General features: G+C 55.8%; 1 protein-coding gene across 2 annotated transcripts; it reads left to right on the top strand.

Annotated features, from left to right (window-relative positions):
* The first annotated feature begins 685 nt into the window (after positions 1 to 685).
* Positions 686 to 20,570, top strand: LOC133751500 (corticosteroid-binding globulin). 2 transcript variants are annotated; one of them, XM_062181558.1, is made up of 5 exons: positions 686 to 805; positions 9,510 to 10,141; positions 15,736 to 16,006; positions 18,884 to 19,031; positions 20,222 to 20,570. In XM_062181558.1, exons 1-5 carry the CDS (start codon positions 762 to 764, stop codon positions 20,402 to 20,404), a joined length of 1,278 nt encoding a protein of 425 aa, XP_062037542.1. In that variant the 5' UTR covers positions 686 to 761; the 3' UTR covers positions 20,405 to 20,570. The 2 variants fall into 2 exon arrangements, with proteins under 2 accessions (XP_062037542.1, XP_062037541.1); XM_062181557.1 differs by lacking the exon at positions 686 to 805 and adding an exon at positions 2,287 to 2,460.
* The last annotated feature ends 1,906 nt before the right edge of the window (positions 20,571 to 22,476 follow it).

Consider the following 22,476-nt stretch of genomic DNA (forward strand, 5'->3'; position numbering starts at 1 on the left):
TCTACAGAGGTGCAGTGTAGACACAGGAAGGTGTCTACAGAGGTGCAGTGTAGACACAGGAAGGTAGGAAAGTGCAAGAAAGCAGGCCACGAGAGAATCAGAGTGCGAGCCCGGCTAGGGGACCCCTGGATCCGGCCATACCTGAACCCCATGAGACCTGATAAATAAATTCCTTTTTTTGTCACAAGAGAACTGACGGGGAAAATGTGGGGAAGCAGACAGGTGCGAGGTTTCGGAGCTGAGTGGCCTTGGAGCTGAACCTGAGCCCAGGCTCCTGACTGCGGCTGCCTGGCTTTCCTCTGCTGAAGAGGAGCAGTGGCGAGAGGGCTTCCGTAGGGTTGTGGAGATTAAGAGAGACGGGGATCCGCCCACCTCTCCATCTCCCTGCAGACGAGGCCCCTGAGAGCTGGCCCGGGCCGGCCCCATCCGAGAGTCTGGGTTTTGTGGACGTCTAGGCCTTGATGCTAATCAAGAGCACCTGTGACTTCTGTGCCAGCCGCCCTGATGCAACGTCAGCCCCATTTGATATCAAAAAATAAAATGTCAAGGAATTGGCCGGGAGGGACGTAAATTCACAGTAGTGGTGCTGGGTTGGCTCAGGTTTCCTGGAAACGCCTCCCATTGGTTACCTGCTGGGGGAGGGGGCCGCCCGATGGAAAAGGCCGTGGCCCCCTCTAACCATTAACCAGCAGGGAATCCGGCGAAGATTTAGCGGCCGCATCCCGTGCCCGCCGCTTACTGTACACAGCCCAGGCTCTAGGATGGCGGGGAGAGCCGGCAGGAGCAGCCCGAGCCCACTGCACACGTGAGTAACTGCGAAGCCCGGTGCCTCCGGCTCCTGCCCGCCCGCCAGAGCCGCCCCTGCTCACTGGCTCACTGTTTGCTTTGGGCTGTGTTGTTTTCCCCGGGACGTAGAGCAGCGCAGCAGCCAGCAATGATATGAGGCAACCCTGGGGAGGATTTCTCAAATCCCAGACACTGTGGGTCACCCGTGGGCTCCCGCCTCACGGCCGAGTCCTGCCCACCCACCTCCAGGACCACTGCGCTGAAGCCCTGGCTGACCAGCGACTGCAACCACAGAGCTAGAGTCCCGGGGCTGGCCGGTGTCCGTGCCCAGTGGCACCCCTGGTGGAGCAGGCCAGCCTGGCCCCACTGGCACGGTGCACAGGGTGCCTAGAGAACCCACGCTCCCGGCCACAGCTCCTCGCTCGGCGACCTTGCTAAGGCAGACAGAATGGAACCATACCCATCACTCAAACCCCGAGGACCCAGACCATGCCGCCTCCACCAGTGCCCTTGCCAAAGCAGAGCGCCAGGCGGTGTTTTCTCTGGGAGCGGCCTCAGAGATGGGGCAGGGAGGAAGGATTTGAAATGCAACCCTGATGCCCTGCATTCTCGTATTGCTGGGGCCTTTTGAGAGTCGTTTGACTCATTTGGCTTCCTGCAGAGACAGGCACAGGCTCTGAGGTCCTACGGCTGGGCTTGGAACCCTAGCTCTGGCCTCAGTTTGTTCTTCTGTAAAATGGGCCGTAACATGCCCCAGGAAGTGAGATGACTGGAGCCAAGCCTTGCTAACAGCCGTGACTGGTACTCACAACAGTCACGTACGATGGCTAGTTTTGCTCCCCAGGCTGGAGGGGTCAGTTGCCCAATCTCCCCAGAGCCTGCAGGAAGGGTTGGGAGGAGTGCCCACCCTGCTCTTGGCCTCGTGCTCTACGGGGTCCTTGCCCAGGAGGGGCCCACAGACAGGTGAGGCTGTGACCAGTGCTGCAGCCCAGATCTCATCCCGAGTGAGATAGGGGCAGGGACAGAAGCGCAGGGGCCGGGCTGCCTGGAGACAGGGACCAGCGACCTGAGTCTCAAAGACCGAGAGAGAATGAGCCAGGCACAGCAGGGAGGGGACAGGCTCACACCGGGGAGCCACCTGGGGCAGGGCCGGGGCAGGTCCATGGGTGTCCCCAGCTCCCAGCCCAGCAAACACTGGGGAAACGACCTGCTCGGGCCACCCTGCCCCTGCCTTGCCTTGACCTGCCCTGCCCTGCCCTGCCCTGCCCTGCCTTGACCTGTCCTGCCCCTCCCTGCGCTGCCACAGCTGGGAGGAACCTTTGACACAGAGCGCTTCTGTGGCTGAAACTGCAGGGGGCCAGGTTGGAGGGGCACCTGGTACAGTCGGGCTGTGCCCTGGGCCGGGGACAGCTCACCAAGCCAGGCCAATTGGGTACCAGCTCTGTTACACTGAGGACTCTGGGGCAGAGTTTGAATAGCCCCACTTCCGGGTCCCCAGCCGCTGAGCGGTAGCAGCACTGGCACTGTAATCTGGCTCAGTCTGCCCCGAAACCTCGGGAAATGAAAGAATCGGGGGAGGAGCCAGCGATCCGAGTCAGACGGCAGAGCTGGGGAGAACCCGATGCAGCTGAAGCCGGCAGCTTGGGGAGGGGTCCTCGCCGCGACCCTGGCAAAGTAGGGAAGCGGGGCCCTCAGGGCACCGGGGGCTTCTTTGCCACTGCGCCGAGATGAGGCACAGGGAGTAGTGGGAGTGGGCTCCGGGGCCTGGGGACCTTTGTGCCTCTCTTGGGGTAGAGACGGGGCTGCCAGCAGTCCCCACACTCGGGGGGCACCGCAGCCTCCTGGGGTGCTGCTTTAAATGCTGGCTCCTGGCCCCTTCCCCAGGGGCTGGTTCCCCCACGGGGTGGTGCCTTGAGATCTGCCTGTCCCGTGCTTGGCCCTGGTTCATGGTCACGCAAGAGGCTCCATGGGCACAACGCTGGGGGCCCCTGGCCTTGCCGACGCAGGGTCTTTTGAGAGTGGTTTGACTCATTTTGCTTCCTGCAGAGACAGGCACAGGCTCAGAGGCCAGATGGCAGGCTTGGAACCCTAGCTCCGCGATGGTTATCCTGTCTCCCTGGACCTCGGTTTGTTCATCTGTAAAATGGCCGTAAGATGACCCAGGAAGTAAGGTCATCTGACCTTGAGCAGATTTTATTTTTTGTGCTGCTCTTACCCACCATCTCCTATGTGGCTGATGTTTGAATTTTCCCTTTATTTATTATGGCAAAACATCTTCGCACTGACCAGCGTAACCACTGGTAAGCAGTGGCCTCTCTTGGGGTAGAGACGGGGCTGCCGGCAGTCCCCACACTCAGAGGATACCCCAGCCTCATGGGGTGCTGTTTTAAATGCTGATTCCTGGCCCCTTCCCCGGGGGCTGGTTCCCCCACAGGATGGTGCCGTGAGACCTGCCTGCCAGTTCCGTGGCGGTAACTCATGTGGCTGTGAAACCATGGCTGTTTGTAGTAGGAAGTGGTCTCATTGTGGTTTGGATTTGAATTTGTCTAATGATGGCTGGGGTTGAATCTTTCCACGTGCTGTTGGCCATTCATATATGCTTTCTTGGAAGAAATTTCTATGGAAATCCTTTGCCCATTTTTGAATTAGGTTTCTTTGCTTGGATTTGGTTTAGTTCTTGAGTTTCAGTTGTTCTTCATTATATTCTAGATAAAAATACTTGATTGGATACGTGGTTTGCAAATATATTTTCTCATTCTATGAGTTGCCTTCTTACTGTATTGATAATTCCCTTTGGTGAACAAAAGTTTTTAATTTTGGCGAAGTTCAATGTGTCTTTTTTGGCTGTTGTTTTTGAGGATAGCTGTGATGTTGTGTCCAGAAAGTCATTGCCAAGTCCGATCGTAAAGTTTTCTTGTTTTCAAGTTTCATGTTCGTAGTCTGCGAACACGAACATTTCGAGTTGAGTCGTGCGTGGTGTGTCGAGGCCCAGCGCAGCCGAGTCGTGTGCCGTGTGTCGAGGCCCAGCGCAGCCGAGTCGTGCGCGGTGTGTCGAGGCCCAGCGCAGCCGAGTCGTGCGCGGTGTGTCGAGGCCCAGCGCAGTTGAGTCGTGCGCGGTGTGTCGAGGACCAGCGCAGTCTCATTCTCAGGCGCGTGGTTTCTGCATCCTTTGCTGAAAGGTCTGGCCTGTCCCACTGACGTGTCAGTACACCTGTCAGAAATACGTCAGCCCACAGGCAGGGCTCATTTCTGGGCCCTGTCCTCTGTTCCATTGGTCCATGTGTCTGTCTTCATGCTGCTTTGGTTACTGAAGTTTTATAATAAATTTTGAAATCAGGAAGCATAAGACTTCTAAATTGGATCTTCTTTTCCAAGATTGTTTTGGTTATATAGGATCCCTTGAGACTATGTGAATTTTAGGGAGAGTTTTTCTATTTCTGAAAAGTCCAATATTGGGATTGTGCTGAATCCATAGATTGCCCTGGGGTATTGCCATTTACCAAACCACCTTCCAGTCCAAGAATGCGGGATGTCCTTCCATTTATTGAGTCTTCTTTAATTTTCTACTGTACTGCTCTGTACTTTCCAGTGTGTTAGTCTCTTACCTCTTTGGTTAATGCCTAAATATTTTATTCCTTTTGACACTATTATAAATAAAATTGTTTTCTTAATTTCCTTTTCAAGTTGTTTTTTGACCTGTTTGGAAGTGTAACTCCTTTTTGTGTGTTGGTTTGATATCCTGCAACTTCTCTAAATTTGCCTTAACAGCTTTGTGTGAAATCTTTAGGATTTTCTACTTATAAGATCATATCATCTGTGAATAGAGATAATTTTACTTCTGCCTTTCCAATTTGGATGACTTTTATGTTTCTTTTATCTTGTCCAATTGTTTCAACTCGAACTTCCAGTGTTATGCTAAATAAAAGCAGTGAACACAGCATCCTTGTCTTGTTTCTGCTCTTAGAGGGAAAGCTTCTGTCTTACACCATGCGTGGTCTTTGTTACCTTGAGGTAGTTTCCTTCTGTTCCTTGTTTTTTGTCTATGTTTCTGTCAGGAAAGGATGTATTGAATTACGTCACAGAGTTTTTTGTGCATCCGCTGAGAGAATCATGGCCTTTCCCTCCCATTTTGTTAGTGTTGTGTACTGCCTTCATCAGTGTTCATGTGTTGAACCATCCTTGCATTCCAGAAATAAACCCAGCTCGGTCACGCTGCTGAATTTGACTTGCTAATGTTTTGTTGAGATTTCTACATTGATGTCCATAGCAATATTGCTCTCTATTTTTCTTTCCTTGTGGCATCTTTGTCTGGCTTTGGTGTCAGGGCACTCTTGATGAAAAGGCCTAATAAAGTGAGTGAGTTCCCTGCTGCTGTGGCCTGGCTTCAGTCTGTGCCCTGAAGGTCCATGTGCTAGGTGTCTGGTGTCTAGGGTGATAGCACTGACCTGTCAGTCGCTTTTAAGAGGTGGAGCTTCATGTGAGATCATTAGATCATGACTCAGCGCCTGTGGAAGAGATCAATGCCCGTCTCTCAGGAGTGGGGTAGGGCTCACTTGACCACATCACATCTCACAAAAGCAGGTTGTTGTGAAGGGAGGCCACTCTGTGTACAAGGCTCCTCCTGTGCAGGGTGCACTCTGCCTCACCATCTTGTGTGACAGCCAGGGAGCCCTTTGCAGATGCCAGCGCCGTGCTGTTGGACTATCCAGCCACCAACTGGGAACAAATAAACACCCCTCCCTTACAAACCACTCAGCCTGTTATTTCATCATAGTGACGTACAGTGGAAATCTTATTGCACCGTGTGTGCCTAAGAACTTTTCCGTTTCACCTAAGTTATCCAATTTGTTGGTGTAGGATTTTTTTATCATAGTATTCTTTTTTAATCCTTTTTCTTTCTGGAGAATCAGTAGCGGTGTTTACATGTTCATTTCGGGTTCGGTGATTTCTCAGCCAGTCCAGCTGATGGTTTGTCAATTGTGCTAATCCCTTTGAGGATCACATTATAGATTTGTAAATTAAACATATTCCAGGTATTATCTTTTTGTTTCACTAATTTTCTCTATTGTTTTTCTATTCTCCATCTATCACTAATCTTTATTTGTTTCCTTCTGCTATTTTTCAGTTTAGTTTGTTATTTTTCTGGTCTCTAGGTTGTAAAGTTAGGCTGCTGATTTGTGATCTCACTGATTTTTTTTAAAGATTTTATTTATTTACTTGAAAGAGTTACAGAGAGGCAGAGAGAGAGAGAGAGAGAGGTTTTCCGTCTGCTGGTTCACTCCTCAGATGGCTGCAACGGCCAGAGCTGTGCCAATCCAAAGCCAGGAGCCAGGAGTTTCTTCTGGGTCTCCCATGCAGGTACAGGGGCCCAAGGACCTGAGCCATCTTCTACTGCTTCCTCAGGCCATCACAGAGAGCTAGATTGGAAGTGTAACAGCCAGGACTCGAACTGGTGCCCATCTGGATGCCAGCACTGCAGGCAGCGGCTTTACCTGCTACGCCATAGTGCCGGCCCTTGATCTCATTGATTTTTGATGTCAGTATTTTTGCTGTAAAGTTTTCCCTTAGCACTGTTTTCACTGCATTCACAGGTTTCTATGTTTGTGCTTTCATTTTCATCTGCCTCTAAGTGTCCTTTGATTTCCTTTGTACATCTTCTTTGACCCATTGGTCACTTAAAAGTGTGTTTAGTTTCCACAGTTTGGGAATTTTCCAGTTTTCCTTCTGTTATTGATTTATAACATCATCCAACTATGATTGGGAACGATACTTTGTATAGGATCTGCCTTTTAAAATCTAGTGCGTGTGGATCAGTGACCTAATCCTGGAGAATGTATCATGTGCACCTGAGAACAATGTGTTGTTGTATATCTGTCTGATAGATCTAGCTGGTCTATTGTGTTGTTCAAATCCTCTATTTCCTTATATATCTTTTTTTAAAAGATTTATTTTATTTATTTGAAAGACAGAGCTACAGAGAGAGGTAGAGACAGAGAGAGAGGGCTTCCATGCACTGGTTCACGACCCAGATGGCCACAACGGCCAAAGCTGCGCAGATCCGAAGCCAGGAGCCAGGAGCCAGGAGCTTCCTCCAGGTCTCCCACATCGGTGCAGGGCCCAAGGACTTGGGCCATCTTCTTCTGCTTTTTTCAGGCCATGGCAGAGAGCTGGATCAGAAGAGGAGCAGCCAGGACTCTAACCAATGCCCATATGGGATGCTGGCGGTGCAGGTCAGGGCTTTAACCCGCTGTGGTACGGCGGTGGCCCCTCCTTATATATCTTATGTCTGGTCGGTCTGTCCATTATTGAGAGTATTGTAGTCTCTAAGTTACTATACAGCTATCTCCCTGCACACACATGCACACACACCCCTTCCATTTGGGATTTTTGCTTAACTTATTTTGAGAGTCTGTTATTCAGTGTGTCCATGTTTATAAATCAATGCTTTAGTGGTTAGCAATGTCCTTCTTGAGCTCCTGCGACCCTGATGTGAATGTGGCCCTCCTGCTCTCTCTGCGTCACTTTCGTGGAAGATCTCTACTGTCCTCTGTTTTGTCTTTGGATCCAAAATTAGCCTTTTGTAGAAAGCATATAGTTGAATCCTGTTTTTTAATCCATGGTGTTAGAGAAAAGAGAATCGGTACGATGTATATAGATGGAAGTGTAACTGGGCATATACCTTTCCATAGAGACAGAGCCTTCTTACGAGAGCTGGTTTGTGTGGTTGGGAGGCTCAGAAGTCCGTCCGTCAGCCTCCTGCTGGCTGGAGACGAGTAATGCTAGCAGTGCGTGTCTGAAGGCCTGAGGTCCAGACAGAGACGGCCCTGTCCACATCTCTGTTCCATCGGGCAGTGCCGCCCACTCTGGGGAGGTCTTCTCTATGCCATCGCCAGTACTAACCTCTTCCGGAAATGCTCTCACAGACACACCAGAAACCGTGTGTCACCAGCTGCTGTGGGCTGCGTGGCTGTGCCCCATGGCTTCACACGTGGGAACCTAATCCTCAGTGTGGCAAGAGGAAGCGGGGTGGGGGGGGCGTGGGGGGGAGATCAGGTATGAACTGGACTGCAGCCTGGTGCAAGGGGCCTGCGGGGGCCTGTGCACTCCTGCCACCCCTTGGGGACACAGCAGGAAGGAGCACCTGGGAGACAGCCGGTCCTCACCAGCACTGAGCCAGCTGGGGCTCGGTGCTGAATTTCCCGCCTCCAGAACTGTGAGCATTGCATTCTCTTTATAGATTACAGTCCGCGGTATTTTCGTTATAGCAGCACAAGTGGACACCAGCCACCCAGGCATCTCCGAACTCCATCGATCAATATGTGAAATTCATCATGACATCCATTCTGTTAACCTCTGTCTTCAGAATGGAGAACTTAATCCATTTACATTTAAATAATCAATGATAAGAGACTGACCTCACTGCTTTGCTGCTTGTTCTCTGAAATGCCTGTAGCTTTTCATCTCAGTTCCTATGTTATTGTCTACATTTGTGTTTAGTTGACTTTCATTTTTGTTAAAGTGAAATGCTTTTCATTCTTATTTTTTTTTAAGATTTATTTTATTTATTTGAAAGACAAAGAGACAGAGTTACAGAGAGAGAGAGAGATGGATCTTCTATCTGCAGATCCACTCCCCAATGGCCACAATGAACAGGGCTGGCCCAGACTGAAGCCAGGAGCCAGGAGCTTCTCCCAGGTCTCCCACGTGTGAGCAGGAGCCCAAGCGCTTGGGCCATCTTCCGCTGCTTTCCCCAGGCTCATTAGCAGGGAGTAGCAGGGGACTAATTAATTCTGATTAGCAAGGAGCTGGATCAGAAGTGGAGCAGCCAGGGCTCAAATGGGCGTCCATGTGGAATGCTGGTGTTACAGTGGCTTTACCAGCCACACCACAGTGCCAGTCCCCCCCTTCTCATTTTCGAGTATTCTCCAGCTGTCTTCTTTGTGGCTCTCATGGGGATTACAGTCAACGTCCCAAAGCTACACCACCTAATCTCAATGGCATACAAAATCCCGCTTCAAATAACCCTGTCCCCCTCCCCTTTCAGCTATGGGTGTCACAAGCTGTACTTTCATGCATTGTGTGCCCAGAAATATACACAAATAATTATTTTTATATGTTAAATCACACAGAAAATAAAACCTGAAACTACAAACCAAAGCTGCAAAAACACTGGTTTGTGTAACTACGCATGTATTCACCATTCCCAGAAGGCTTTATTCCTTCCTACAGCTTTAGCTACTGCCCGGTGTCCTCTTGTCTCAGTCAGACACGGTCTGCCTTTTATTTCTCTTGGGGCAGGTGTTTTGGGAAGGAACTGCTTCAGCTTTGGTTCATTCGGGACTGTCTCAACATCTCCCTCGTTTTTGAAGGACAGTTTTGCAGGATACAGGATTCTTGGTTGGCCGTCTTCTGGTTTCTTTCAGTACTTTAAATATACCCATTGGGTGGGTATCGAACCCAAGCGTCTGTTTCCACCAGCTTTAAACCAGGTCACCGGTCTGTACTGTGTGAGTGTATTGGTGAGGATCAGAGGGCAGAATTGGGCAAAATCCCTAGAGCAGAGCTGGGTGCCTGGTGGCACTTGATCTGTCACGGTGGGTACAGCTCACATCCTCCAGTGAGGACTCTGAGGCTCATGTCTGCTGGAGGGAGGGGCTTGGCTGGGGTCTTTCGCCTGCCTCCTGGGACACCAGGTCTCCTAACAAACACTCTTGACTTGGCAGTGTCTGGCCACGCTGGACAATGCCTCTCGCCGTGTACGCCTGTCTCCTCTGGCTGTGCACCAGTGGCCGCTGGGCCGCCCAGGCTGAGGATCCCCCAGATGGCGACAACTGTACCAGGAGCCCACACCGGGGCCTGGCTCCAACCAACGTGGACTTTGCCTTCAGCCTGTATCGGCAGCTCATATCCTCGGCTCCAGACAAGAACATCTGCATCTCCCCCGTGAGCGTCTCCATGGCCTTGGCCATGCTGTCCCTGGGTGCCTCTGGCCACACTCGCACCCAGCTTCTCCAGGGCCTGGGCTTCAACCTCACGGAGATGTCCGAGGCTGAGATCCACCAGGGCTTCCAGTACCTGCACCACCTCCTTGGGGAGTCGGACACCAGCTTGGACATGACCCTGGGCAACGCCTTGTTCCTCGACCACGGCCTGGAGCTGCTGGAGTCCTTCTCTGCGGACATCAGGCGCTACTATGAGTCCGAGGCCTTGGCCACAGATTTCCAGGACTGGCCTAGAGCCCGCAGGCAGATCAATGAGTACATCGAGAATAAGACGCAGGGGAAAATTGCGGACCTGTTTCTGGGCCTGGAGAACCCAGCCATCCTCGTTCTGGTCAACTACATCTTCTTCAAAGGTAACTTCCCCTCCCTGCTCTGCCGGGGGCCCTGCACTGTTGCCAAGAGTAGCGCCGGCCATCAAAGTGCAGGGCCCGCGGCTGGGCGAAACTTTGACTTTTAGAAAACACATTCAAACCTGGCAACTCGGTCTTCGCCACAATCCTTCCCTTTACACAGAGTGAAATGACGGCCGGGCGCGCCGAGTGCCTTGCCCCAGTCCTAGCGTGTTGGCTTGAGGCCGTCCCCGTCACCAGGGCCACTCCGCTGCCTCGTGGCTACAGTATTGACTGAGCGCTGGCAGGTGCTGCACAGGGGTGGCACACAGACCTACAGCCCCGACTCGCAGTCAGTATTTGAAAGGCAGAGAGAGAGACAGAGCTGCCTTCCACTGGTTCACTGCTCCAAATATCTACAACAGCCTGATTGGGGCCAGGCCAAAGCCAGGAGCCTGGAACGCACTCTGGGTCTTCCATATGGATGGCGGGGACACAGTTACTTGGGCCCTGGTGAGCTGCCTCCCAGAGAGTGCGTTGTGTGGGAGCTGCAGTCAGGAGCATGACCAGGGCTCCAAGCGCTCCAGTATGGAATGTGGACGTCCCAGCTGGTGGCTTAACCCCCGTGCCCAATGCCGCCGCCCCACCCCACCCCCCAAGCCGGAATTTGCTGCTTCGGCCCCGGGTCAGCTTTATGATAAGGAGATCTGGAGGCGCGGCCTGCCCAGGAGTGCAATCCAAACTCCTGTATCCAGGGCAGAGACTCTCAACTGCGAAGCAGCCTCCTGCCTTCCCGGGCACGTGTTTTGGGCTCTCACAGTGGGGCTGCGGCAGGGTATGCTGCCGACAGCTAGGGGCTGTCCACTCAGAACGCACAGGACAGTCCCCATGGCGAGTGCCACCCCAAGAGTGACAGCCCGCGGCCCGGAGTCCTCTGGCCCGCCCTCTCAGCACCATGCCACAGCGTCTTCCCTCCTCCCCCCTCCCAGCACCCGGCCGCACACGCCTGGCATAGCCTCCTAGTGTGGCTGCAGAGAATTAGCGCAGGCGTAGGGGCTCCAAACGACACAGACTCATGAGCTTACCAGGCTGGAGGTCAGAAGTCCAGATGGGTCACGGTTCGGGCCGGTCTGGCTCGTTCTGCAGGCTCTCAGGCAGAGCACATTTGGGCCTTTTCCAGCGCCCACAGGCTGCCTGCAATCCTTGGCTCAGGGCCCCCTCCGTCCTCAAAGCCTGCAGTCACACAGCTCTGGCCTCCGCCTCTGCTGCCCCTCTGCTCTGACTCTCACTCCTCTTTTTTTTTTTTTTTTAAGATTTATTTATTTAATTTAAAGAGTTACACAGAGAGAGGAGAGGCAGAGAGAAAGAGTCTTCCATCCGCTGGTTCACTCCCCAGATGACTGCAACGGCCAGAGCTATGCCAATCCGAAGCCAGGAACCAGGAGCTTCTTCCAGGTCTCCCATGTGGGTGCAGGGGCCCAAGCACTTGGGCCATCCTCCACTGCTTTCCCAGGCCACAGCAGAGAGCTGGATCACAAGTGGAGCAGCCAGGACTCAAACCGGCACCCATATGGGATGCTGGCACTGCAGGCGGTGGCTTTACCTGCTACGCCATAGCACTGGCCCAGTCCCTCACTCTCCTGCTTTCCTCTTCCACCTACAAGGACCCGCATGGTTACACTGGGCCCTCCTGGGAGGTCCAGGGTCACCTCCCCTGGCACAGGGCCAGCTGAGCAATGGCAGAGCCCCATCGGCAACTCCGATTTCCCCGTCCATGCAGCCTGATTCAGCCACAGGTTCCCCGGATCTGGGTGGGGACATCTTTGGGGAACCAGTTTTCTACCAGCCACAAAGCCCAGGCCCCTTCTGTCCAACTTACCTGACTGCCCAAAACACCTTCCCACCCTTCCAGTTGTCACTCGAAAGCCACTTCCTCCGGGAAGCCTCCCTGAGCATCCTGAGCAGGCCTCGGGTTAGCCGCACACGCTTGGTCTCAGGGAAGCAGCCCCAGTCAAAGAAATGCAGGCAGAGCAGCAAAGAAACACACCGAGCAGCAACCTGACTGCGTGTCTCTCCGCGGCATCCGAGACCACATGAGTCCTGAGCCCCAGCAAGCTCACCTCATGGCCCCCTCCCTCCTCCCAGTGTCACTCGGGGCCTCCCACCAAATGGGGCCGCCCCTCCGTCCTGCAGCTCCTCTCCCCGGGCCAGCTCAGCACCTGGGATTACTCAGCCTCGCCCGTCCTCAGGCACCAGCCTGCGACCCCGCCCAGGCAGACTGCCCTCCTGGGAAGGCAGGGAGAGTGAGGCCGGCCAGGTTAGAGCAGCATTCTTCCCCCCGACATGGGAGACCAGAGACACTGGGCGTGTTTGCCCAAAGCAGCTTCCAGTTGTGCCCAGAAATCCCATGGGTCCCTTTCCCCACTAGGCCGTGCGCTCTTGTGCCCAGCATCCTTGTCCCTCTGGGGGCCCCACTCCCCTTGCATGTGCTTGGCGCCGGGAAGGAGCTCAACAGAGACCTCAGAGGTTCTGGCGGCGTAGCCTGCGAGAAGGCTGCACACCCAGCAGCAGGAGGGCGCTGCTGAGTCTGAGAGCGGCTCTAGGCGGGCCGGTGCGCAGGTGCCGGCAGGTGCCGCCCTGCACACCGTTTCTCGTGTCTCAGGACAACCGTGGTGCTCAGCTGATGGAGCCCAGCTTCTTCTGAGTGGGGGGAGGCGGAGGCCTCGCTGCACACAGGTCTTCATGGCAAGGCCTTGGTTCGACCAGGGCACGCTGCAGTGCCCCCACAGCCAGGACAACAGAGGTCAAGACTGACGTTGCTGCCGTCATTGAAGTAGAACATGTGACGTGTCCCTGGGGTGCTCCCGATTTTGTATGCATTAATTTGAAAGGCAGAGTAACAGAAAGGGAGGGACAGAGAGATCTTCCATGTGCTCTCTCCCCAGATGGCCACAACAGCCCCCTAGAACTCCGTCCTGGCCCCCCTTGTGGGTGCAGGGGCCCAAGCACATTAGTAGGAAGCTGGATCAGAAGCGGAGCAGCTGGGACTCAACCAGCCTCCAACATAGGATGCCAGCACTGCCAGTGGTGGCTTAACTCGCTGCACCACAGCGCCAGCCCCAGTGGGTTCCTTATGCAGTGGACTGTCTTTTTTTTTTTTTTTTTAATTTTTGACAGGCAGAGTGGACAGTGAGAGAGAGAGACAGAGAGAAAGGTCTTCCTTTTTGCCGTTGGCTCACCCTCCAGTGGCTGCCGCGGCTGGCGTGCTGCGGCCGGCGCACCGCACTGATCCGATGGCAGGAACCAGGTGCTTCTCCTGGTCTCCCATGGGGTGCAGGGCCCAAGCACTTGGGCCATCCTCCACTGCACTCCCGGGCCACAGCAGAGAGCTTGCCTGGAAGAGGGGCAACCGGGACAGAATCGGTGCCCCGACCAGGACTAGAACCCGGTGTGCCGGCGCCGCAAGGCGGAGGATTAGCCTATTGAGCCACAGCGCCGGCCCAGTGGACTGTCTTAACAGCTCTTTTTAGAGAATGCTAAAAATCTTGTTGAGGGGCCTGCGCTGTGGCGTAGTGTGTAAAGCTGCTGCCTGCAGTGCCGGCATCCCATTTGGGCACCAATTCGAGTCCTGGCTGCTCCACTTCCAGTCCAGCTCTCTGCTATGGTCTGGGAATGCAGTAGGAGACGGCCCAAGTCCTTGGGCCCCTGCACCTGTGTGGGATACCTAAAGGAAGCTCCTGGCTCCTGGCTTCAGATTGGCACAGCTCCAGCCATTGTGGCCGACTTGGGGGGTGAACCTGTGGATGGAAGACCTCTCTCTCTCTCTCTCTCTCTCTCTGCCTCTCCTTCTCTCTCTGTGTAACCCTGACTTTCAAGTAAATAAATAAATTTTTGTTTGTTTTTATTTTTTTGACAGGCAGAGTGGACAGTGAGAGAGAGACAGACAGAAAGGTCTTCCTTTTGCCGTTGGTTCACCCTCCAGTGGTCGCCGCGGTAGGCTCACTGCGGCCGGCGCACCGCACTGATCCGATGGCAGGAGCCAGGTGCTTCTCCTGGTCTCCCATGGGGTGCAGGGCCCAAGCACTTGGGCCATCCTGCACTGCACTCCCTGGCCACAGCAGAGAGCTGGCCTGGAAGAGGGGCAACCGGGACAGGATCGGTGCCCCAACCGGGACTAGAACCTGGAGTGCCGGCGCCGCAAGGCGGAGGATTAGCCTAGTGAGCCGTGGCGCCGGAAAATAAATTTTTTTAAAAAATCTTGTTGAAAGATTTTCCGGGGGAATCATCCTTGCTCTCTCCAGCTCCCACCCCCTCTCCTAAGGGCTTAGTTTCTCTGCCACCATTTTCCTAAGAATTTTCAAGAAGAAATGCCCTAGTGGTAGAACCCCATTCTGTATTTTGCTTTGTGCCAAGCTACATATGTTAGAATTGCTCTGGAAAAGAAACAGTCAAAAGCAAGCAGTAAAATTTTAGGGAGAAAAAAAAACCTAACAGAAAAGCAATGTATCCACAGGTGATTTTTTTTTTGGTAAATTGGACGCCAGCCACCCCCAGTTCTGAGGACTCCAGACTGCCCTTGGAGGACAGTGTGAGGTCCTGCAAATGACCTCACATCTGTGAGACGGCTGGGGTGGGGCTGGGGTTCACACTCAGGGGCTGCAGAGCCTGGGCTGGAGATGCCCCAGCCAGAGCTCCGGGGCCTCCAGCCGCCACGGCCTTAGCTCACTTCCCGGTACCCCGCATCCTCCAGCCTCTGCCCATCACCAGCAGACAGGACAGGAGCTCTCAGGCTGGCTCAGGACCACACACTGTCCCCAGGTGACCCAGAGATGCCGCAGGCAGTGGGGCAGGGAAGGGCCTCCCCGGAGCTCTGCTCTGGCCACCTTTGGGCAGCCTCCCAGGGGGTTCAGGGTTCGAGGTCAAGGGCAACTGGGTCCTGCTGGCCCTGCATCCTCTCCAGACCTGGGGAGACTTAATCTAGAGCAGAGAAGGTCCTGGAATGTTTGGGATCAGCTCAGATGAGTGACAGGCTGAGTGGGAGGCACCGAAGTCCACAGGTTTGGCTCAGCTGAAGCAGTAGCTTCCTCCCCATCAGCCTGGGCAGTGAGTACCCTGCCCCCAGGCAACCAAGCAAGCTGGCTGATACCATCATGGAGTGTGGTAGCGGGGAGTTCAGGTCCCCTGAAGTCTTCCAGCCTGCCTCTGCATGGGGAGATGTGATCTGGAATAAGCGACCCTGTGCTGGAGGTCAGGGCCCATGGGCACCGCCCACTGGGCCCACCAGGCTACCAGTTGGAGGTGGATGAGAGGGTCCACCCCAGGCCGCCCCTCCTCACCCCCACCAGGAACCTGGAGGCCACGGCTGGGCAGCCAGCACCCCCGCCCCCCGCACCTCATAGCCGAATCGCAGCCCCAGAGCCCAGCCCTGCACCCTGCTCCTTCCCCTCTGAGCGGGCCCTGAGCCTCGGAATTCACTTCCACCTGGAAAACTGGCATTCGTGCATGCACTGCCTGCTGCCTCCTTTGCAGTCACACTTGGGGCTCTGCTGCCACCCAGGGGGTCACCGCGGTGGGTTTTCTGCCCCGCCCTATAGATCTGCCTCCCTGTTTCTCCCCAGGCACCTGGGCACACCCCTTTGACCCAGAAAGCACCGAGGAGAAGAGCTTCTACATGGACGACACGACCACGGTGACGGTGCCCATGATGTTCCAGGCGAGCACCATCAAGTACCTGCACGACCCGGTGCTCCCCTGCCAGCTGGTGCAGCTGGATTATGTGGGCAATGGCACCGCGTTCTTCATCCTCCCGGACAAGGGGAAGATGGACACGGTCATCGCCGCCCTGAGCAGGGACACAATTCAGCGCTGGTCCAAATCCCTGACCCACAGGTAAGCTCCTGCCAATGTGTCGGCTTCTGGGTGCGCGCGTTGCCTGACGGGGCAGCTGGAGGGGCCACGCACCTGTGCACGCTTCTCCCCACTCTGCCCCCGCCCCGGCTTGCTCTCCAGGGCTCCTTGTTTTCCTGTCTGCTTGGTCCCCAGAGGCCGTGGGGTTTCCTGCTCCAGAGGTCTCCCTTCGCTATCCATCCCTCGTTCAGCACTGAGATACCTGGGGCTTCCCGAACAGTGAGGTCCTCATTCCCCATGAGGGCCATAGTATCCTATTTTTGCATTGTTGTCTTAAACAGAGCCCGTCAGCCACCCGGCTCCCCATGTCCCCATTCTGTTATCTTGTGCTCCTGAAACCAAGCCTTGCTCAAGACTCCAGGGAGGCCCCTTGTAATACTGTAGCAATGACCTGTGTGTCCTCATGGAACCAAAGGCCAACCCGTGAGCGGGGCGCTGCTTCAGTCGGTCAGTCGGGAAATGAGCAAGGGAGTGAGGACGGAGCAGTCGGGAGTAAGTGGAAAGGGAGTGAGGGGTCCGTACGCTGATGGGCTGATGTCAGAGCAGACCCAGCTGCTGGGTTCCCTCTGTGCTAACTGCCGAAGCAAGGGCTGGTGCAGAGTTGCACTCAGAGAAAAGACCAGCCGGGAAGGAGCGAGTGGCTGGGTGCGTGGGTGCGTGGGTGCGCAGGTGTGCGTGAGCTTGGGTGGCTGCAGGAACAAGAGAGAGTGGACGGCTGAGCTCATTCTCCCCCGGGCACCTGGAGGACAATTGATCTTAGTGCCACCACCCGCCCAGACCTGCGCCTCACCATGGAGGAGGGAGATGCCACTGAGAGCACCGTCCTCGCTGTAAGGGCGAGCTGGGGAATCAAAACCACCCCCGAGGGCCTGGCGGCAGGCGGGTGACGCAGACTCCAGGGCGGAGGGGATGCAGGGGGGGTAGGCACCCGGATCTGCAGTAGCCCACGGAGGCTGGTGCAGCGGCCGCACATCATTCGTCACTGTTCGGGATGCAGAAGTGGGAGCACCTGCTGTGTGCCACACACAGGCTCAGGCTCAGCACGGGGGCAGGAGAGGGAACAGGAAAAAGATAGAGACCTCAGAGACACATGCCTGGGAGCAGAAAGCAGATTCCCAGGCAACTGGCAGTCTCGTGGTGGAATTCCGAGAGGGAGAGAGCGAGAAACAGAGTACGCTTTGCTGGATGGCGTGTGGGGAGGGGGCTGCAGACAGACGGCTTGGCATTGAACCGCCTCAAGCCCGAGTGGCCCCTGAGCGTGCACGCAGGGGCAGAGCACTGACCAGGACGGGGGCTGCCCAGAGCCCCGGCCGAGCAGGGCAGCAGAAATGAAGACGCAAGTTCCTCTTGGAGGGGCTCTGTGAGGCCCGAACTGTGCAGGGGGAGCCCCGGGAGGGAGCTGCCCTGCCTGGTGCACGACCATGCAGCTCTGTGCTTTGTGGCGTTGAGTTACACCCCCTGTGAGCTCCTTCATGCTGGGCTCGCCTGGAGGAGTGCATCCAGCTCCCTGCGGGGACATGGCCGGGCCTGGGGCTCAGACCTCCCTCCTTAGAGAAGAGTGGGGCCAGCAGCTCTGCGCTTCAGAGAGGGGTCCCCTCTAGCTGTGTGGGGGTTGCAGTTTTTGAACCCCCAGACCCACCCCTGAGAGCATGTGCACGCGTGTGCATCTAGCGCGTTTGGGCCACGTTGCCAGCTCTTCAGCCTTTCAGCTGTTCCCTTCCCCCACTCCCTCCTCCACCCTCAAAGGGAAGCTGTCACTCAGGTGTGGTCCCATAGGTGCTGACACTGCACCATGATTCAAACCGTTCCCAGCCCCAGTCCTACTGAAAATAAAGTGAAGGAGAATTCCGTACCCCCCCCCCCACCTCGAAGTCATCTCTTCCCCAAGCCACGTCCATGTGCGCAGAGCAGTGTTGGTCAATGACACAGGACTGGGGGCTGACCACCCCTCCCAGACGGCGGCACAGCAGCCCTGGGGTCTTCACATTTCCACCGCGTCCCGAGTGTGTGGCTCTGGGCAAGTTCCGTCTCGCGGTGCAGACACGGAAGCTGTGGGTTCCTGGTGTGAAAGCCTTTGCATGGGCGTACCGCAAGATGTGGGCCGGGAGCCAAGGGCTCTCGTGGACGTTGGTCTCCCGGCTCAGCACGAATTCCCTGTCTGACTCGTCTTTGACTCCTCTGCAAATCCTTCAGCCTCGTGGGGCTTACACGGCCCCCAGCCCGGCCCCGGCTGCAGACGAAGGGGCGGTCCTTCCTCCCACCTGCCCCCTGCTTCAGCTTTGGTGCCTCCTCCCCATCTGGGAGCAGGAACAGACTGAAACCAATACCCGAATCTGGTAGAGTGTGCATTCCCGTCCCAGCCCCAGCAGGAATCCTCACCTTTCCAGAAACCCACCGGCTCCGTCCCAGACAAATGCGGGCCACACTGGCCAGAATCCGTGCTGAATCCCTGCAAAACCACAGCGATTAGGGCCAGAGGCCCTGAGCGGCCATGGCTGCAGCCACTGTGTGTGCATGAGACGTGTAGACATGGCAGAACGTGGCCAAGGACACAGAGCAGCAGCAGCATGGCTGGGCAGGACCGCTGCTCCCTCCACTCCTCTGTTGCTAGTGGGGTTGCTCCAGATAAGTGGTCTTTGGGGGACCATCATCTTGGGTACCCAAAGGTCCAGCCATGTCCCAGGTAGAGGAGAAAAGAATGAGGAACTCAGGGTTCAGAGAGGAAGCTGCCATGTGACGGAGATGCCCTGTGCTGCCCCTGCCCTGTCCCCTCTCCTGTCCCCAGAGGTAGGTCAGCGTAGGAGGCAGGAGCGGGAGGGGTCTCAGCCCACCACATCTGAGCTCACCTGTCCCGTGCAGGCTGGTGCACCTGTATATCCCAAAGGCCTCCATCTCCGGAGCCTACGAACTCAGGGGCGCACTGGCAGCCATGGGCATCGCAGACTTGTTCACCAACCAGGCTAATTTCTCAAGCATCACCCAGGAGGCCCCGCTGAAGGTATCGAAGGTAAGCATCTTGGGAGCCGAGTTTTTATTTTTTTGCCCCCATAATTCACAACAGAAAGGGTTAACAGGCCTCTGGTTCCCAGGCTAAGAGCCTCAGGGCGGGGGCAAACAGAGGCTCAGCAAGACAGTGGGACATGCAGCAGGTCCCCCAGGAAGCTAGTGACAAGGGGGCTCCACGCAGGCGCCTCCCGAACCCCGACCCCCGACAGAGGGGCGCTGTGGGACAGGAAGGGTCAGGGCAGAAGTGGGAGCAGCTCTGGCCCGAACGAGGGAGCGGTGACTGTCCTCCAGGGCTCACTCTGAGCTTCCTGACCCTCACCGCCCCCTTCACCGTCCAGCTTGCTGGTCCATCATTCGTTCTGAAAACCTGCGTGGGATGCTGCTCTGTGCCCCGATCTGCGCTAGGCTCGGGGGCAGCCTCCATCACTTGGAAACACCCTGGGCTCCTGGGGGACTGTGTGAAGGGACAGGCTTGGCACAGCTGCCTCCCTGGAAGCTGAGGATTGCCCCAGGGGCTCCAAGGGCAGGACCAGGATGGTGGCCATGGAGCTGATAAAGGACAGGCTGGCATCTGACCCCGTGTCGGTGACTCAAAGCTGCATATTCTCAAGACACAGAGCTGCCCTTGCCGTCGCCCCATGGCCCTTCCTGCGCCATAGGGCATTGAGAGTGTGCCGGAAGTCAGCGGCTCCTTCATTGGCCGGGCTGTGCGCTGTGACGGCTTCCATACAAGAGGACAGACCTTTCACTGTCTTCAGAATGCCTTCTACTTCTGATCACAACCAGGGGTGCACCAGCAAGATCGCCTGGGTTTCCCATAGAGTAGGAAGGCATGCTTTGCAGAAACCACACCCAGTATCTACCTGGCAGAGTGAACGGGGAATGCGGTCTCCCTCTACCAGCCCAGCACCCAGGAAGGAGCACCCACTATGGCGTTGAAGCTGAGCTCGACCCAGCAGGTGTCACACACAGCAGGTGCCCATCACACACAGCAGGTGTCACACAGTAGCTGTCACAACAGGTGTTACAGCAGGTGCCCTTCACACACAGCAGGTGTCACACACACAACAGGCATCACACACAGCAGGTGTCACACACACAACAGGCATCACACACAGCAGGTGTCCCCCACACAGCAGGTGTCCCCCACACACAGCTGGTGCCTGCTCATCTCTGGTCCACTCCTAACAGGTGCTCCATAAGGCTGTGCTGCAGCTCGACGAGCACGGGGTGGAGGTGGCTGCCACAGGAGCCCCCCTGCAGCTGGTGTCTGAACCCCTGACCCTGAGCTTCAACCGGCCCTTCCTCATCCTGGTCTTCGACGACTTCACCTGGAGCAGCTTGTTCCTGGGCAAGGTTGTGAGCCTGGCCTGAGTCGGCCCAGCCTGGAGCCACTGCTGCACTGGACTTTGGGCGCTGGGGATCCCACGGAAGCATCCGCGGGAGTGGGAGGTTTTCCGCCAGTTTCTCCCAGTTCTCTTGCACCCACAAGAGCTGTTTCTACCTTTCTGCATATTGGAATAAATAACTGTCACTGTGACTCCGCCCACACGTGCAGTGGGAGGGGCAGGCGTGGGGCCCTGGGGCATGGACCCCAGACTTGGTGTCTCAGTCCATTGCGTGGGCGGGGTGGCTGACACATGATCCCGCTGTTCCGAAGGCCGGAAGCCCTGGATGCCGGCACCTGCCCGCTGGGGCTCTGCCGAGGGCCTGCTTGCTGGCTCACAGACTGCTGACTTCTTCCCGAGTCTGCACACCGCACAGAGAGCTCAGAGCTCCATGGGCCTGTCTCATGAGAGCACCCTGCATGCCCCCTCCACCCCGTGACCTCGGAACCTCCCACCCCTAACGCCATCGCCTGGGGTTGGTGTCCTGGAAGAACTTGGGGAGGACACATTCAGTCCATAACGCCCGGGGCCACTCAGGAGGAGCAAGCCCTCCACCATGACCAGTGCAGGTGGGTGTGGCTTCTTCCATGTATGCTGGGTGCCAGGGGTCCGTGTGGTAGAGGGAGGTTGGGGGAGAGAGCCAGCGTTCAAAGGAGGCCAGCCTGAGAGGGAGCTCATCTTGTTGTCATGTCTCTGTGCCTCCATGGCAACTGATGTCATGGCAACCAACAGGCCCACCTGCTTGGCCAGCTGTCTGCAAGCCATGTAAGCAGTGGGCACATGGGTAGGCACAGCTGTCGGTGGGCATGCAGATGTGTGACTTGGCGAGTGGATATGGACATGAGGAAGTGGATGTGGATGTGTGTGATGTCTGCATGTGTAGATGTCCCATGTGTGTGATGTCTCTGTGTGTGATGTCTGTATGTGTGTGTGACGTCTGTGTGTGTGATATCTGTGATGTCTATGTGTAGATGCCTGTATGTGTCATATATGTGGCATGTCTGTGTCATGTCTGTGATGTCTGTGTGATGTATGTCATGTCTGTGTGTGATATCTGTGATGTCTATGTGTAGATGCCTGTATTGTCATGTATGTGTCATGTATGTGTCATGTCTGTGTCATGTCTGTGTCATGTCTGTGATGTCTCTGTGTGTCATGTCTGTGATGTCTGTGTGATGTCTGTGATGTCTGTGTGTGTGATATCTGTGATGTCTATGTGTAGATGTCTGAGTGTGTGTCATGTATGTGCCATGTATGTGTCATGTCTCTGATGTCTGTGTGTGTGCACGCACGCGTGTCTGACTGCGGCCTGCACACAGGGGCAGGTTCCTCTGTGTCCCCACTAGCTAGTGGCGGTTCCTTGTGCATTTCTCATTGCCCTGTGAGCGCTGGGGTCGGAATCCTGCAGACAGCTCGGGGTGTTCTCTGACACGTCAGGATCCAAGTGTGCTCGTCTGAGAACTGAGTTCCAGGCCCAGGGGCATGCTGGGTTCCCATGAACAGCATCTCTGGGGGCCAGCACCATGCCATTGGCGCAGTGGGTTAATCCACCGCCTGCGGCGCTGGCATCCCATATGGGCGCTGGTTCTAGTTCCGGCTGCTCCTCTTCCAATCCAGCTCTCTGCTGTGACCTGGGAAAGCAGTGGAGGATGGCCCAAGTGCTTGGGCCCCTGCACCCACGTGGGAGAACAGGAAGAAGCTCCTGGCTCCTGGCTTGGGATTGGCGCAGCCCCAGCCATTGCTGTCATTTGGGGAGTGAACCAATGGAAAGAAGACCTGTTTCTCCCTCTCACTGTCTACAACTCTACCTCTCAAATAAATAAATAAATCTTAAAAAAAAAAAATGGGCTGGTGCTGTGGCACAGCGGGTTAACGCCCTAGCCTGAAGCACCGGCATCCCATATGGGCGCCAGTTGGAGACCCGGCTGCTCCACTTCCGATCCAGCTCTCTGCTATGGCCTGGGAAAGCAGTAGAAGATGGCCCAAGTCCTTGGGCCCCTGCACCCATGTGGGAGACCTGGAAGAAGATCCTGGCTCTTGGCTTCGGATCAGCGCAGC

This window comes from Lepus europaeus, chromosome 22, assembly GCF_033115175.1.
Source record: "Lepus europaeus isolate LE1 chromosome 22, mLepTim1.pri, whole genome shotgun sequence".
Lineage (NCBI taxonomy): Eukaryota > Metazoa > Chordata > Mammalia > Lagomorpha > Leporidae > Lepus > Lepus europaeus.

Excerpts from the sequence above, each read along its gene's own strand:
- LOC133751500 (XM_062181557.1), top strand. The coding sequence starts at position 2,408 with ATGCAGCTGAAGCCGGCAGCTTGGGGAGGGGTCCTCGCCGCGACCCTG. Across the intron at positions 10,142-15,735 it reads CAACTACATCTTCTTCAAAG|GCACCTGGGCACACCCCTTT; the intron begins GTAACTTCCCCT and ends GTTTCTCCCCAG. Across the intron at positions 16,007-18,883 it reads TCCAAATCCCTGACCCACAG|GCTGGTGCACCTGTATATCC; the intron begins GTAAGCTCCTGC and ends TGTCCCGTGCAG.